The 18,754-nt window shown below is 38.2% G+C and overlaps 2 protein-coding genes across 2 annotated transcripts; one reads left to right on the top strand and one right to left on the bottom strand.

The window, feature by feature from the left end:
* The first annotated feature begins 242 nt into the window (after positions 1-242).
* On the top strand, positions 243-3,504 carry med19b (mediator complex subunit 19b). Its single transcript, XM_027000497.2, has 6 exons — positions 243-563; positions 795-917; positions 1,115-1,248; positions 2,346-2,442; positions 2,828-2,922; positions 3,059-3,504. The coding sequence occupies exons 1-6, from the start codon at positions 341-343 to the stop codon at positions 3,122-3,124; spliced, it is 738 nt and encodes a 245-aa protein (XP_026856298.2). The 5' UTR covers positions 243-340; the 3' UTR covers positions 3,125-3,504.
* Positions 3,505-3,520: 16 nt separating this feature from the next.
* slc43a1b (solute carrier family 43 member 1b) lies at positions 3,521-15,962 on the bottom strand. The gene is made up of 15 exons (XM_027000482.2): positions 15,753-15,962; positions 12,416-12,572; positions 11,958-12,144; positions 11,384-11,439; positions 11,037-11,113; positions 9,255-9,347; positions 8,762-8,895; positions 8,155-8,306; positions 7,840-7,986; positions 6,857-6,892; positions 6,551-6,683; positions 6,303-6,423; positions 6,042-6,115; positions 5,248-5,371; positions 3,521-5,122 (listed from the first exon to the last, which is right to left on the bottom strand). The coding sequence occupies exons 2-15, from the start codon at positions 12,567-12,569 to the stop codon at positions 4,913-4,915; spliced, it is 1,698 nt and encodes a 565-aa protein (XP_026856283.2). The 5' UTR covers positions 12,570-12,572; positions 15,753-15,962; the 3' UTR covers positions 3,521-4,912.
* Between the last annotated feature and the right edge of the window lie 2,792 nt (positions 15,963-18,754).

Genomic DNA, 18,754 nt, shown 5'->3' with positions numbered 1-18,754 from the left:
TCTCTTCGGAATACTTGTCATTTACCGTCGTAACGCGATAGACAGTTCACAGCGGCAATTCTTCAATTAATAAGATGCAATTTATCTATCACAGTTTGCTTAACAGTATTTTATTGTTGTATAACTATCTCTCCATTTACGATATTTCGGTGTCGTAAGCCAATATGGCAAATGTTTTAGATTGTGACTTCTTTATCTAAGTGATATTAGGCATATTACGGTAAATGCTGAACTACACGGACTATACCAAGTACCGGACTATACCAAGTCACCTTCATTAGGAAGAGCGTCAACAAACTATTAGAATAACAAGCTGAGCACATATTCCCTGTTCTTTGCCATGACAGAAATATTCTCATCACTCTACAGCCAGAGTGAAACTCAGGGACCTTCGGGACCTTCCGGGATGGGGTATGGACCAGGGAAACCCCTTCCACCTCCGGTACCCCAAAATACGATCCACATGTCGGTGTCGATTCCACACCACTTTGTGGACGACGGGCCTCAACTCAGAAAACCAACTGCCATGAATGAACCGTTTTACCTGCTGCGGGAGCTGCCAAGTGAGTCTCTTTTCTTTTATTGTTTCCTTCTGTGTTGTTAGATTATATTATCCATAATAATTCACGATAATAAACATATATCATTGTTTTTGATCAGTCAAAGTCGTTTAGCTAGCCAAATAGAGACAGTAAAACTATGCAGACTATAGCCAAATGGTAAGATTTTGTCCTATGAAGAAGTGATATTTAAGTAGCCTTTTGTTAATCAGTCCTTACTTATTTTATCCTAAGTGGAGAACGAGCTGACTGGAAACACTAATCTCATCACACATTACAATCTGGAACACGCATTCAATAAGTTCTGTGGCAAGAAAGTAAAGGAGAAACTCAGCAACTTTCTCCCAGAGCTTCCTGGTAAGTATTCTGTATGTAAGGACATGAAGATTAACCTGAAATAAGTTCCTGAATCCTGGAAATCCCGGGGGGGGGGGGGGGTCGGGGGAGGAGGAATCATCCTTTCTCTGTTCTGTTGACTGAAAGGATAAACTTTGATTGAGCACCTTGGGTTGTTTCTTGTAAATCAAAAGAGGAATTATTCTGCTTTGTTCAAGGTATGATAGACAATCCAGGTGTGCAGGATGGAAGTTCTTTGCGCTCCCTCATTGAGAAACCACCAGTGTGCAACAACTCTTTCAGTCCTCTTACTGGAACCTTGCTCACTGGGTTCAGACTACACACAGGCCCTGTAAGTGTGTCTGTGTATTTGTGTAATTTAACAGGGGTTTTTAAAAAAAGTCTGAATTTAAGACCTTTGTGTTAGCTAGACTACTTATTTCCCATTGCTCTGTTTGGTTGCATTCCCTGATACTGTCTAGAAGTGCATGATTTGAAGCATGCTGGGTTACACTAATTATTTAGACAGTGTTCCTTCAGAAGCTGAATTATTTTCTAGTACCCCATTTTTCAGTGATGATGACAGCAGTAGCAACAACAACAGTAATAAAGTAATAATAATAATACACTTGTATGTCTTTTTTTAAATACTTGCTAAGTGCTTTACAGAAATAGCAGTTAAAATAAACTGGAATACAAAGAGCAAATTAACTGATAAATAAAGGGGCAATAAGGCAAAAAACAGAACAATACAAATTTAACAACATGAATGTCTAGTTAAAAGTAATATGACATGGATATGTTTTTTCACTAGCTTGCAGATTTTCAGTGACAGAATTCAGGTGCTTGGGGATATGGTGACTAAACGCTGACTCTTTGCTTTTTGGCTTTTGGGGTTTTAATGATGACACCGTAGTACCTTGATTTGACAGACTTAGGTGGAATATGTATTACAGTCATATAAAAGAATAAATCCAGAAACATGCTGGTTTCTAGAGCTGGTATAATGTAAAGCCTCATTGTAATATATTAGTATTCTGGCAGCATTGTAAACATTTGTAGTTCCAATATAGATTACAGTAATCCAGTATTGGTAACATAAAAACATGTATAGGTTTTCTCTGAATTTAATTTCATTATGGAGTTTATGAACAGTTGAAATAGTATCTAAACCATTTTTGAGAGTGCACCAGAGAGGCCAACCCTGTAAGGGTTGGAGTTAGCAAAGGATCTGGAGAGCAGTTTCAGCGTATAAAGAGTGAAATACATTTGGTAAGATCAATAGCAAACCTTCTAAATGTCATTCATAGATACAGTGAGTCAAAAAGCAAATCAGATTAGCTCAACTGGAAATCACAGAAATTACATTTTATTTTTTATTTATTTTGTATTTTTATTTGAAGAATGATTTTACATATTTAAATTTCTCTCTGCCTGTAACATTTCAAGCTTCCAGAGCAGTACAGACTGATGCACATTCAGCCTCCAAAGAAAAAGAGCAAACATAAACACAGACACCATCGACCTCAGGATCCCTTACCACCAGGTAACAATAATCTCTCCCTCTCTCTCTCTCTCTCTCTCTCTGCCTCTCTCTCTCTCTGCCTCTGCCTCTGCCTCTGCCTCTCTCTGCCTCTGCCTCTCTCTCTCTCTCTCTCTCTGCCTCTCTCTCTCCCTCTGCCTCTCTCTCTCTCTCTCTGCCTCTCTCTCTGTCTCTGCCTCTCTCTCTCTCTCTCTGTCTCTCTCTCTGTCTCTCCCTGCCACCCTCCCCCTCTCTCCCATCCTCTTACCACCAAGTAATAAATGCGCAGGCACGCTCTTTCACACATGCACTTAATACCATGCTAAATTGCATTACAGTGTCAGCGTTGGTGCAAGTGGTTCAAAATGTCTTACCCTGTGACATTTGATGTTTGTTTTTTTTCTTACAGAAACACCCTCAGACTCCGACCACAAGAAGAAGAAGAAGAAGAAGGATGATGATCCTGATAGAAAGAAAAAGAAGAAGGATAAGAAAAAAAAGAAGGTTTATAACTTTGTTTTAATATCCAAAATATGCAGGAACATATTGATATAAACACACACATGCACGTATATTCTAAAGGTTTTACTATTTCTATAATAGTATTCATGGAATATGTTTTGCTTGTCTGTGCCCACAGAGCCGCCATAGCCCTGATCATCCAGGAATGACTGGCTCGCAGCCCAGCAGTAGCAGCCTCAGATAGGAGCAGATCATCCAGGAGAGAGGATTCTTTGTAAATAGAATTGGATTAACAGTGGTTGTGTGTGTGTGTGTGTGTGTGTGTGTGTGTGTGTGTGTGTGTGTGTGTGTGTGTGTGTGTGTGTGTGTGTGTGTGTGCGCGAGAGAGAGAAAAGCAAGCAAGAAAAAATGAGCAGTATTGTCATGTGTTTTTTGCTTGCTTGTGTGTGCATGTGTTTGTGACTGAGACAACTAAGGACAATTGGCAGCAATATATGTATGTGTATTTGTGTGTTACATCTGTTTATAACCATTCAAGTGCCTCTGCATTTTTATTTATGGTATACTAAATCAGTGAGAAATACACTTTATTATCTTTTTGTAGTTATAAAAATACTTCATAAATGTACTTTGTCTTGACTCATACTTTCACTTTTTTTTATTCATTTTAAAACATATTTTACAGCAATAAGCCCACTACAGTGCAAACAAGAGGCACTATGGCATCAATGAGTACATTGATTCAAAAATAAATCATAATACCAGAAAATAACCTGAACACTGTATTTGAACACCAGTGATGTTTACACCATCTGTAAAGGCACTTATGATTAAATAAGGACATGTAATTAGCAACTCTGACATGATTAACTTTACCAATAGATATAGATGACCTTTTCAAAGAAAACAGTAAATTTCCCTAAAAGGCCTATGCCTGATCTATAACCCCATTGTTATTCAAAGTCCAGCCTGTCAACACTGTGTTGGTCACATGCAAACAAATTATACTTTGGGGTGTTGGTGCAGAAAAGCATGACATTTTAGGTCAACAAATAAAAGTAGGTATGTTAGTCTTCAAATAACAAGAATGAATAAGCCCAATGAATTTACCAAATGGTGTTGCGATACAGACTGGTTTTGTTTGTTTCTAGAACTTTAACAGGAAAAAACATGTTTCAAAGTTTACTGCCCATTTCTGACTTCCTAATTTATTAAATAGCATAAATGAAAAGTGCTCAGAAATACCAGCAGACAAAGGAGGTGTGAAATGGTGCTTTTACAGCAAATCTACGCTTTACAGATTAGTACAGCAGTTCTTGACTAAAGGTTTCATGGGTATGATGTCATTCAGTAATACTGATGATTTAGTGACACACTAGGTAGTACTAGCGCAGTGTTACTATGCTGAGGCAAAAGAGAAAGCCAAACCACAGCTACAGTCAAACACTGAAATGATTCATGACTTACAGATGTATTGCACACAATAAAACAAACTAAGACACACACACTCTTTCTGTACAAATATTAATAACTAAATGACAATTTATTAGAAATGAGTTACAAATGATAAACACATACACTCTGTTCCAACAGACTACAAATGAGCCAAAATGGTTTAATTGTCTGTAGGGATGCGACTAGAGGAGGTAGTTTATAATGATACCAGTCTGTTAGCACAAAGGGAATTCATTGGTTTTGTGAAATAAAAGATTAAATCCAGTTCTACAAGATGCTTGCATAAGAAAAACAAATTTTGTTAGGTCCCTGAAAAGGACTGAGTGCTAAATATTAGAGAAAGAGTTTGTGACAAATTATGAAAGGTTGGGGGGATGGGATGATGATGATGATGATGATGATGATGATGTTGTTGTTGTTACAAAAGCCTTAGCTAAGGTGTTGAAGGAGTTGTTTTTTTAATGTTTGGTTGAATGTGGGTGTGAATTTGCATTTGTCTAGATTTGGTTTAAAGGAACAAAAAAAATCTTTTGTCTTTATCATGAATCACATTTTACCATACCACTGCATTTTACTGCTAACTGACATCATTTGGAGCAAACCCATTGCTTTGGAGTTTCACACGACCATCTTCTAATTGGTTAAGGACAACCATATCCTGTGCTGACTGGTCCATCACTGCTTTATCCTTCAGTTTCTCCTCTTTAAGAAGTTGTCTGCGGTGGTAGAACAGGTATCCCGGCAACAAGAAACCAGCCAGTGAGAAAAGAAGGAGGCCAAAGTTGATCTGGTAATTGAGGAGAAAGACATGAAGGCTTTGATGCAATTAATCAGTTATAACCTCAGTCAGTCCATTAAGTAACCATGTTTGCCTAAAAAAGATATATGTAATTGTGCATATGTGTGTCTCACCCAGTAGGGGTCTCCTTTGAGTGGTCCCAACATGCAGATGAAGAGTGGTTGTTGGAGAAGTGCAAAAACAGCACTCACTAAAGACTGCAGGCCTGTCAGAGTGCCAAAGTGGTTTGTGGGATACCTGACCACCAAAAAACAGAGTGGCATCTTGCTTATCTTTTAGAATTCATTGTTCACTTATATATAGGCCAAGTTACTTAATAATGAGGGATGGACAATTTCTGTGCTGGACAACTATGAAGTCTTAAGTGTCTTCCCTTTTCTAATATGCCTAATTCGGTTAAGTGACTAAGTATCAAGCCTTTCATGAATAAAGTGTGCCAAAGCAAAATAAACATTAAAATGGGGAGCACCAAAACCCACAGGGCTCAAACTGCCCCTGTCTGTCATAGTGGTTCCTAATTCAGGCCCTCCTTTAACCAGAATGTAACTGATTCAGCTTTGCTTATTACTGAATCAGTGATGCTAGGATAGATGAAAACACTAAACCAATCCAGGCCTTGATCCATCTCAGCTCCCAACATACAGGAACCAAATCTGAATGCCTGAATACTTGAATGGGAGCTAGGTTATTGTAAAAATGTGCATTGTCTTGAGGACTAGGTTGAGAAAGTGCACCATATGGTGCAGATATTCCAGGAGCAAGAGATGGAATTTCCATCCCAGGGATTGGAAAGGGAATAGGTCAGATAGGTTTTTGAAACATATTGGGAGTTCTTACTGAAGCTGGTAAATTTTGGCATCCAGGAAATGCAGGTACACGATGAGATAATGACTGGAAGAATACTCACACAGCAGCATAGAGTCCCCCACAGCAAGAGTGAATAAAACCTCTTACTGCAGTATGAAGAATAAAGGAGACCACCTATGATAGGGAGGGAGGGGGAGAGAGGAGAGAGAGATGAGAGACACGTTTTTTTAGTAGTGCAGAAATTTAAAGGCATATGAAAACTTTATGTGCTGTTTCACATAATGTCAGACTTGTTAAACATGCAAGTCTTCTACATCAAAATACTGGCTAGTGACAACAGGAAGTTGTGTAGGTGTATCACCTGTATAGGCAGGTTGTCTATTAAGCATATGATGCCAAAAATGACCAGCAGTAAGTTGGTGAAGATAAAGGCTCTGATTGCATTGGTGAGTTTCTGGATCTTTCTGACTCTGCCAGGGGCCCTAATGTAAAATAACTGTGAGTAATAAAATTACATTTTCATTAAAAGAGGTTAGATTAAGTCCAACTGGGCTGCAGGGTTTCCTTGTGCACCCCTCTCTCTCCCTCGCACTCTTGCTCTCTCATCACCTTTTCTCTCCATCCACAATAACTGTCTCCTCCTCACACTCTTTCATCCTCCAGTCCATGATGTAGCCAATAAGAGGGCAAGTCACCAGACACAGCAGCTGCAGAGTACCAAAGATGGACGAATAGAAGCTCACTGTGGAAATACACAAATGAATATCAGCCTTGGAGGAACACAGCAATTTTTGGCAGGTCCTTCAGAAACATGTTACGCATTTTCATGCATAATTAAAGAGTACAGAACAACAAAACTGTCTATGTTGTCTTCCATCTTGGGTGAATGGAAGCAAGTCCTGAGATTCTTCTTACCTTGTTCATCTGCCTCTTTCATCAACTCTGCTGGTGCTGGAACAGACGGAGATAGAGGGTAAATATGTATATGTATGCATACGTAACAGCCTATTCAAATCTAATCACATTTATTTATAAAGCACTTTTTACGACAGATGTTGTCACAAAGCGGCTTTACAAATGTCCAAGTCCAAGCCCCCATTGAGCAAGCCCAGGGTGACAGTGGTGAGGAAAAACTCCCTAGAGCATGAGGAAGAACAATGGTCACCACAATAGTAACAATTTTAAGAGAAAAATAAATAGTGATAATAAAATTTAAAAAAACAAAAATAATTAATGCCTAGTCCGGTTTTCTAGTCCTAATCTTGCCCCGATGGTGTGCATGTGTCAGAAACCCATCCCACAATAGAACGTCCATCAAGGGCAACAGAGAAGTAGTTGGTGGGGGTGGGGGTGGAGGTGTGGTGGGCTACAGCCTATTGTTTTGCTTTGTCGAGTGGCTTAGAAGGCAAAATCAGGTTTGTTACATCTTCCACCATTTGTGTAGTTCAAGTTCGATGGGAAAATAGGTTGGGAGTCTTGATGATGTTTTCTCATTAGAACATTAGGACTACAGTTGGACAGTTCTCAGACAGGTTTAGTTAAGATATTCAGCTGGTTTTTGAGCAAAGTTACTATATGACACTTTTTTTGTCATTCAAAATTTGCTGGATGTTTAATATAATGCAAAAGATTGGTATCATACAAACATTTAAACAATTGTCTAAACAATTTTACACTCTGAGTTCTCTGAGACTTTAATAGTAGAGCTATTTAATCATTTGGTTATTTCATACAACAGTTGCAAGCTCTTTAGTTACTCCTGACATTCTTAATCTGTGCAGTGTAACCTGCATTGTATGATTAAGGTTTGAGATTTGCTTGTGATTAATCCATGTCTGATGCAACATTTCTTTTACAAATCAACCACATGAAACAACAAGACTGAATAGAATACTCACGGTCATGGTCGCCATGGGTAACCAGGAATTCCAGCATCTTGTTCATGGCTCCCATATAGAAGATAATGCGAAGTTGGGTCATCGCCATGATGATTAAACTCCACAAAAAGATGGCCGAACACACAGAGCGGCTAAACGGCGGTGGACCTGAGTAAACACACACACACACACACACACACACACACACACACACACACACACAGGTCAAGTCTGAAGTGTCTCTCTGTCAGGAAAAGGCAGCATATTGTGCAGTGACTATATGTTCTTCTGCTGGTTTTGCACATTTGTGTGCAGGTGTGGGGGTATGACACTCACCCTGGTTCGGTAAAGCTGCTTCACTACTCTGTACGCAGTTGTCAGAAAGCTGTTTTTTAGTCATCCCCTGCTCTACAGTGGTCATATCACTGTAGCTGCAGTCTCCTGTCACAATGTCATCCATTACTAAACCTTTCAGCTTTACATTTTTACTGTCAGAGAGAGAAAGAGAGAGAGAGAGAGAGAGAGAGTGAGTGAGTATAAACTGGGAGAGTTTACATTTGATATGATTCAGATGGCCCTGTTATGAAATATGTTGTTTAAAGTATTTTTTTTTCTTTTTCTTTTTGTTGGATGTAATACTGACATGTGGTTGATGATATTACTGAGATAACTGTGTTGGATATATTACTGACGTGTAGTTGATATTACTGCGATAATTGTGTTGGATATAATGCTGACATGTAGGTGTAGTTGTAGTTGATATTACTGAGATAACTGTGTTGGATATAATACTGATGTGTAGTTGATATTACTGTGATAATTGTGTTGGATATAATGCTGACGTGTAGTTGTAGTTGATATTACTGAGATAACTGTGTTGGATATAATACTGATGTGTAGTTGATAATATTACTGAGATAACTGTGTTGGATATAATACTGACTTGTAGTTGATGTCTTCAGGGGCAGGGAAAGGCTCCACTGGCCAATTAACAAAGCAGTTGAGGAAGACCAGACAAGCTAAGCCCGCCCACACCCAGAAGATCACATGGAAGGACACACCCATGTCATAGATTAGCTAAAAAAGAAAACAGAATGTATTACCAAAAGTAATTTAAAAATTACTGTGTAGGTTAGTCTGTCTTTTTGATGTTGGGCTAGAGCTTAGTGCTTAAGGGGTCTAATGATGTGCAGTGTTAGCGCTTTAAGGGGTCTGATGTTGTGCAGGGTTAGGGCTTTAAGGGGTCTGATGTTGTGCAGGTTTGGTATTTTAAAGGGTCTGGTGTTGTGCAGGTTTGGGGATTTAAGGGTTCTGATGTACAGGGTTAATGCTTTAAGGGCTCTAATATTGTGCAGTGTTAATGCTTAAAGGAGTCTGTTGTTGTGCCCTGTGCTTTAATGGGTCCAGTGTTGTGAGGTTAGTGCTTTGTGTCCTACCTTTACTCCTGGGAATGTAACTGCAGAGGAAGCATAGGAGCCAATCATGACCGAAAGAATGGTAGAACGTGCATTCCCAAACATGTTGGCGAGCTGAGATGACAAGTAAATAGGATACATTATTGAGCTGAAAGCAGAGAATGACTCTAAAATAACACCAAAAATACCCTGCTGCCATGATTTTTATGCATGTATTTCTGTATTTAGACATGCACTATGAGTTAGTGGCCAGTAGAAGGCACTCAAATCCTCCCAGTGGTGAAATGGGGAGCCAGCTTGCAGTAGTGACTCTTGAGACCACAGCTGTGTCTAAGGTATGTTTCCCACCTCTTCCCATAAAATAATTCTGTTACTTTCTCTCCCTCCCTATAATCAGATTGAAAAAATACCCTGTAATACACAGAAAAAGATATTCCTTGTGATAGTAACTGTTACGTACATGAGTGATGTCAATCCTGCCCTTGAGTTTATAACTATTTAAAATAGAGAACCCCTAATGACACTCCTGATTGAGAATTTCACTGTGCAACTTCAGAATCTACATAAAATTTATCTACTTCCCAGAAAGGGAAATCAAAAGATGTAAAAGAGAGAAATGCATCTGCAATGCAGCAAATTTGGGCAACCTGGGAGTTGTTGTTGTTGTTGTTGTTGTTGTTGTTGTTGTTGTTGTTGTTGTTGTTGTTGTTTCAGTGCATGTACATGAATGTTTGTATTGTAATGTGTTGTAGTCTTCTTTCTTTCATTCTTTCATGTTTATTTATTTATTATATATTTAATTTCACGTATGTCTGAGACATCCAGACAAATCTCAATACGGACAAGCATGTGTACACATTCAGGTCACCTACTCAGCTTGTAATTCTTTCCCCTTATATGTCTCTGTGTTTATACTACCACTGTTTCCCTCACTACTGTTGTCCAACACACACACACACACACACACACACACATACACACACATACTCTCTAAACTGCATAGTCTGGCATAGAGACTGCCAAAAAAGGAATATGAGAGTGCAGAATCATAAATTAGGGCACAAGGGCATATGGGGTGACTGGGGTTTATAATCTCAGAAGTTTTGTCAACCTACTTATATTTTAGGTGTATATCTCTGTTTGTTTTTAACTGTTAACATTATTCCGTGTTAGTGTTTTCAATAAACTAAGAAGAACCAGATGCAGGATTCCAGGAGGAGGGACAGAAAAAAGACTGAAAGTAAAAAATGCAGAATGTTGGAAATGGAAAGATATGCCTCAGGAAGAAGAGCAAATGAAAACTTGGAAATGGGGGGAGAGGACCATGTGTCCTTGTGGACTCAGGAACAGTGGGCATGGCTGAGATGAGGGCGTGAGATCAGCCCTGCTCTCTGATTGGCTAAAAGCATTATGCCAAAATTATAAGCCTGGAAGCAGAGCATGTGCCTCAGCAAGGTGTTCTACCAAAATACACCCAGACTCATAGACACACACACACACACATACACACACATACACACACACCAAAGGTCTCAGTGGTAACACCTTACTCACCCAATACGGCTTTACAAATTACCACAATTCTTGCAGGCATGCTGGACTGATACATCTTAAAATAACAAACTACAGCAAATTCATACTACTGATGTTCTGCTATTAATAAAGACTGAAGTATATGTCATTTTCACAGGTTGTGTATATGAATAAGAACAATATGACTTTCACTTATGATTGTTAGCATTGTGTGTGTGTGTATGTGAATGTGTGTGTGTGTGTGTGTGTGTGTGTGTGTGTTTATCTTACTGTCAGTGAAGTAAAGGTCAAACAGATTCCTCCAAAGCCATTGAATGAGACAGCAATGAAGATGAGGGCAGATAATACTGAGGGAGAGAAAGGTAAACAGGCTTTTGTATAATGTTTCAAGATCTACCTTTTACTATATTGAAAAATATACATCTAGATACTGTATATAAATGACTATAAGCTTGGCTTCTTAGATCATTGCTCATATGTAATGCAATAAGCAGCATTTCCATTAATGTTTATATATACTTTGGAGGATGTAAGCAGGACATTATCTTCTGTGACATATTCAGTATACAGTATACACACGCACACACACATACACACACACATTCATGTACACTGACCTGAAGGATCATATGCTGCCACAGCAATCAAGACCATGGAGAAGGCAAAACAGGTACTGGAACAGATTGAGTGGTACAAATGGCCCAATTCATGTCTAACACTTGTGTAGCAATAAAGGCTGGTTAAAATGGTGCCAATCCATTCCATATATATGGTGATTATATATATATATATATATATATATATATATATATATATATATATATATATATATATATATATATATATATTTAGCAGAGAGACTCATTCAAACATCTAATCTATATCTGGCAATGAATGTACAGCTTTGAAAGAAAGTGATACTAGGCCTACTACTGATTAGAAAATGTATGTTGTTGGAGGTAAAGGTTAAGTACAACTGCAAACTTAGAAAATGAAATTCAGAAACAAATACCTATATATGTCTGATAATGAGATAGTAACAAGGAAATCTGCCTGTAACCTTTTGTGTGAATCATAAACAGAATGACACTGAAAGATAAATGTGATAGCTATATGTTTATATAGCTTTCTATTATAGCTATAAGTTTAATATGAATCTTATGAAGAATGAGAATGTAATACATCTTGTACCTGCCTAGAAGCCGAAGTGGACGTGGCCCATATTTGTCCATCAAGATTCCTAATGGCAGAGTGGCTGCACTGATGATGAATGAGCCAATTGTAAAGCCGAGATTTAGAATCTCCTCCTGCTCCACACAGCTGAGCCACACCAAGGTCTCCTCTGAGCTTCCATTAACATGAGCATCTGTTGTGTTTTCTGTCAAAGAGGGAGGCAGGTCTAACCAAATATTCTCAGTATCTGCTGGCTGTCAGGTGTAAAGTCCCCAACACTGCCTTTATTGAAACTAATGAACTGAACTATACATTGTGGAGATGGCACTCAGTCAATCATTATAAGAGTCAGTACAACACTGCAGATTTTATAACACCTAGCCCACCTGGACATATGAGTTAACATATTTAAAAGTATGATTTTAAGTTCCAGTTGGCCACACCGGTTAAGCCATACACTAGGAATGTCAGGGTACCTGTGCACAGGTGAGAATAGAAGCCCTCATTCTTGAGCATGATTAACAGTGACCCCCAGCCCAGCAACACAGCAGAGAAGAGCAGGTTCTCTATTACCGCTGTCACAGCCATCCACCAGCGCCTCCTATACGCCACTGACAGAGATGGCGCCATGGCCTGGGAGACAGAATGAGAGAGAGAGAGAGAGAGAGAGAGAGTTATTTGTACTCAGTCACCACTTTATTAGGTACAGCTGTCTTATATACTCATTTATCAAAAAATAATAATAATAAATCAAAAATGATTCATATAGCACTTTTTACAACAGTCGTTGTCACAAAGCAGCTTTACAAATGTCAAGGTCCAAGCACCCAGTAAGCACACCAGTGGTAACAGTGGTGAGGAAAAACTCCCTAAGAGCATGAAGAAGAAACCTCGAGAGGAACCAAGACTCAAAGGGGGGGGGGGGGGGCATCCTCCTTTGGTGATTACTGGACAGCAAAACAATAAGAGAAATAACAAAACAAGCAAAGAAGCACAACAGAAATGCACAACCGAAAAACAAAGTGTTTCCTGAACCTTTACACATGACAGTGTCACTGCGTTGAGAGTGGGCTCATGCTCAAGAAGCCACTGAACTGAGGTTCTGTGATCAAAGACTGACCATCAATTAAAAACTGTGTATTCTAACAGATGGGATACATACTCTAAATGTGCCCTTATAAGATGGTTCTGATGAAGTAAGTGTACTGTAAGCAGATGAATCTGACTCTCTCAGGCAGATATAAAACAGAGTAAATTATTCATTAATTGGCTCCTTCACTCTGTAACTGAGAATATGAAAAATATACATAACATGGCTGTTCCAAGCCAACTGCTGAACCAAGTTGCAGTATTGTTATTGTTGTGGATTGTAGAGAACTGAAGAGTACATGTCACCCTGCACTGCTGATACCTGAAACAGGCTTTAGTGTACAGAAACACTGTGTCACTGCAAGGGCAGCGACACAAACCTCTGGCTAAGTAAAGAGCAGCGCTAACCACTGGCTGCACTGTAACACTCTAGCCATCTTACACTCTGTTATGTAAATAATGATTGATAACAATGATAACATGAAGCAGATTTTACTATAAACCTGAATATTCTACTGCATTTCATGAGTAATGTATCTGTACATTGGTTCAAAATAAACTAATGATGTGTTTCAGTATTGAAGTGAATGACTAATCCACACATTCAGAGATGTTTAACAAGCAGAGTGTAAAATGTAGTTTAACATATGCATATGCAGTAATGCATTATAAATAAAACTCCAACATTCAATAATGCAATAAGCTTAGAAATGCCCAAGAACATTCTGGGAGAAAGGAACCTACCTATAAATGTATTTTACAATCCTCATGGGATACTCGTGTATGTAAAATGGCCATTCCAAATCAAGATTTTTAAGAGACATGTCCAAAGCTACACCATATTGTTTCTACAATTCTATATTCATAACATTAATCATTTACATTTACACTGGTAAGAGTTGACCTAAACCAAGCAAATCTGTAGCCCTTTCTGATCTATGGGCTATAAAACAGTCACACGAACCAAAGTGGACTGCCTAGAGTCAGTCCTTTATTCAACACTCTTAATTTATTCTCTCACGTATTTCTCACACACACTGACACACACCCACACACAGATGTTATGCTGTCCAAGTAATTGATAATCTGATAATCCCACACTCATCTAGGAAATCAGCAAAGAGGATGGCTATTACACTAAATGGTTATTACCATTGATTGCCGACAGTCATGGTTATTGTGATGATGAGAACAGACTAATTCATTTATTGTTACAGTTTGGCTAGCACCTGATATGGGACGAAATGCCCAAGGATAAAGAAATGGAAATAAATGGGGAGAATGGTTGTGTGCTCAGTTGTAATTGTAAGTTGCTTTGGATAAAAGTGTCAGCTAAATACTGTAAATGAAATGAAAATGAAATTAAATGAAGTAGCTATAATTGAGGGAAGAAAATCACGAGAAGAAGCACTGATTAGAAGTGACATATTAAATCAGTTTCTCTTTGAGTGTTTTTAGAACATGATACCATGATTAAAGCTTTTTACAGGTCATTTTAATTAATTGGAATGAAAGTAATTCAAAGACTGTTCCTCTGTTATCTGCTTCAGAGTTTCTGCAAGATCTCCGAGGGATTTCTAAATATATGTATAGACATATTCTAAATACATGTATATTCCTCTTTACCTTAACTTACTTCAACCATCTTCAATCTGACTGCTTTTGAGTTTGCATACTATTAAAGAACTACAGCATGAACATGTGTTTATAATACATTTCATCTACATCTTACTGTTTATCTGTAATTTAGTGGATTGACAGACACATTAGCCATAAAACTGAAAATTGTTCATATTAAATATGTGTTAAGTCATCAAACATCAATTACATGAAATATGTAATGACGACAAAAGTACTATTGTCAACAGCAATAAAGAACACAAAATGGCATCAGATGTCGAGCGATAAATGCTGAAGACACTGTGACTGAGATTGGACAGCAGGTCAACAGGTCAAAAGCCACTTCCCAAAGTAAGTGATGACACTCAACACCAGATATGCCACACACACAACCAGCTGTTTCCTTCAAACCAACTGCAAATGCATAGTCAGCACCCCGCTGGCACTATAGTGTGCACACTTCAGTTTCCTGCATGATGTAACCTGAGAAGGTTCTGAAGCCATTCAACTCATATGCACACAATTATCATTTTCATTCATTCATTCTCTCTCTCTCTGTATATATATATGTGTGTGTGTGTGTGTGTGTGTGTGTGTGTGTGTGTGTGTGTGTGTGTGTGTGTGTTTGTGTGTGTGCGTACATGCGTGCGTGTGTGTGTAAGTGAGAAGTTCCTTAAACTTCATGAAGCACACTTTTCCTCTTCCCTGACATCTTTTATTTTTTATGAGACTACCTCCACTTTAATTTTAGTATTTCTGAAATATTCTTCGCATTATATTTTTTCTAAAGCATTAGTCTGATTATAAATCAAATGCCCAGGCATTGTGTAAGCACCAGTATAGACATGAACGGTATGTTTGAGTAATTACAGACAAATGTATTAAATAATTACAAAAATTCAAATGAAGGTGTTGTGTACTACTTAATATACTCATAAAGAAACATACCTTATATGCAGAGGTTAGAGGTCAACTTGCGCACTTAGTATAACTTAGTCTACAACCTCTGCAAGTGCCATGTCCATAATCCCGTGAAGTTTCTCTTCAGTTTTTACACACACACACACACACACACTTTTCATAGAGATATGAAAAGCAACTTACCACTCTCCTAAAGATAGTTATTTAAAGCAGTGAAATATGAATTATTCCTACGAGATGATATATTTTTCCGGTCAGGGCGTCTGGTCTGATCTATATGTTATTTGCTGTTTGTTCTTAAAATTGAAACGATTCACCGCTCTGCACAACTACACGTGACAGTCGGTGAAACGTAGGAGACTCTCCCCCTCGTCTGTCTGCTTGCACGGTCTATAAATGGCTCCCCCCTCCCTGCCGATTTACACTGAGCGCAATTTATGGCGATTTCTGCTGGTCAGGGGGCTTGTCTGACTGCTGGGAGGCTACGCCCCTTCAGACCGCGCTGACGTCCCAAAAAACATTCAAAGGCAAATAAACGGTATTGCTGAAAATAAACAGGACTAGTCCTACTAAACAGACGATTATGGGACAAGAGATTCGCAGCTCATGTGCCATTTGCCCATCAAACCAAAGCCATGATTACTTGTTAAATGACTAAATACCGACATTTTTATAATAAAAAACATACAATACATACATTATAATACCTATCACTAATAGATAGTATTGTTTATTCATTTAGTTTTTAAATTTGGTGCTCCATAGACCATAGAGATTTTATTTTTAACTTCTGCCTTCATGTGTTTAGTCATTTAGACCGAAGGTATTCAAAAAAAAAACAAACAAACAAAAACTCAACGCGCGCTGTCTACAGTCGTCTGTCCAAAATCATCCTATGCCCACTCGCGCTGCTTGTGCTTCGTAGAAAGAGATCGGTATCATAATTTAAGCCCAGAATCTGACTGGTGTCGCGTCTACTCAAGCACCCGAGCCATAACTTTTGATAAGCCATAGAGTGCCCCTATCTGGCCAACCTGTGTAATTACATCTGTGTGCAGTGGCCATGCATTAAAACTATTAAATAGCAATAAAAAAATAAAAGTAAAGATATGTGCAATTAATTTTATTTATTTATTTTATTTATTTATTTATTTTATTTCTTTTTATTTTATTTATTATTGTGCAATGAAATTTATTTAGATATGTGCAATGAATTTTATCTATAATTGCATATGAATATCAGTGATAGGAATATATATATATATATATATATATATATATATATATATATATATATATATATACACTTAAACAATAAGCACAGTGATTGCTATATAGATTTACAAATGATAACTACTCATGACAGTTAAAATGCAAGCATACAACTAGTTCCAGAGGAGAGCTGTTAGAATGGTTTTTGTTTACAAGGACTGGTCACGGAAAAGAAACTGTAAAGCTGGGAGAGGTTGGCCATGGATTTTACATCACAGAAGTGCAGGTCTATGAAGAAAGGGAGCTAGCAGCCAGTGTCTCTGCACATTGTACTGACGTAATAAAGAGAGTGTTTACAGAAAAAGATGTTTAAAAATTGAATTCAAATTGAATTTAATTAATAACCTAAAACATAAAGGACCATAGAGATTCTGCATCCTTATAAGATGATCTGTGTACAGAGCAAGGGCCTGTGCAGGCTTCTGAAAAGAACTCTGGGTAATCCAATGCAGACCTCTGTGTAAAGCACATCATCTCCCCACCAGGTACAGAAAAACAACCTCATGAAAGATGAAGTAAAAATTTTTTTTAAAGAGGGAAAAAAGAGAGAAGTCTTCTGCTGAAATATAATGGTGCCAAGCTCCAGCTAGTACAGGTATTGAATATCAATTTGCATATTTTGAATTGTCACGGAATGCTCCCGCCCCTCACGAGTCACATGGTATGGCCCGCCGCGTGCAGGTGGACTTTACGTTTGTTGCCACGCCCTCCATGATGGCACGCACCTGCACGGGGTTATCTTTGATTGTATGTCTGTTTATTTAAACACCAGTCAGTGTGAGTTTCATCGTTCGTGTTAGTGTAATGTTAGTGTCAGTGAGTGTGTAGCCACTGTTAATATACCCTCACGTTTGTATCATTTTATGTTGTCGTTGTCACTGTTTATGTTATTTGTGTGTGAGTGCCACGAGTGTCCTTTATGTTTTGTTATTAAATGCTTCAGTTCGTCAAGGGAGTGTGTGCGTCCTGCTCAACGTCCCGTGGTACTCGCGCCGTGACATGAATAATATATGGTTTGGATATAATGGATATGGATTTCAAAAATTAGCATGTAAAAGAAGGTGGTGCGATTACATAAGCATTCCTGAAAACTGTGTTCTCAAGTCTGCATTTTTATTCTTGAATGAAATAGAAATTGTCAGCATATAGAGAAATTTAGGAATGCCAGTAAAATGCAATGTAGTTCTATCACACAGATAAGCTCAGAAGGGCATAGGATAAAGGACTTTTCAAGTTTGATAACCGTAGCCTATAACATGCAATAATATACATTCTGTCATGTCTTTGATCCTCTCATCCTTTGATGATTCCAGGCTTTATGCACTTAGCTAACCACTGAGCCACAGTTTGACACAGGATTACAAGTGAGATGGGCTCTTCTTTATGTGTGTACCACTAGAATGTATTATCATTCTTCTTTTAAAAGTAAATAGATTAACAATTAAGATCCTATATCTGTATATCTCTACTGAAGAACTATTCATTTACACCAACATGTGCTTGTTTTCACCTTAAAGCCTCAATATACTCTAAAAGGTCTGATAGTAAGAAGCACTACTAAAGTCATTATTATGAAACAGCTGTCACGAATAGGTCATTATGAATATTTTCATTACCTCCATTTTTACACATCACACATCACACAGTGAAAGTGGTTTCGATAGCTTTAAAACATTATTATAGTCAGGAAGAAAACCTTACTGTCAGCAGGGAGCAGCAGAGTCCATCATAGGCGAATCACAGTTCACAAACCAGAGGTGTAGGTGACAACCCCTCCCACCCAAAATTGAAATGAAACATACTCCACTGGTACAAACCTCAGCTGCTGCCTTACCTTATGACTAATTCTATAGTTAAGACTCTCCCCATTACCTCAAACTTAATTTCTCATCTTAATTCTATATGCATAACCA

Source organism: Electrophorus electricus, chromosome 11, assembly GCF_013358815.1.
Source record: "Electrophorus electricus isolate fEleEle1 chromosome 11, fEleEle1.pri, whole genome shotgun sequence".
In the NCBI taxonomy this organism is placed as follows: domain Eukaryota; kingdom Metazoa; phylum Chordata; class Actinopteri; order Gymnotiformes; family Gymnotidae; genus Electrophorus; species Electrophorus electricus.
Note: the sequence above shows the minus strand (reverse complement) of the source record. Positions and strands in the feature narration are given on the sequence as shown.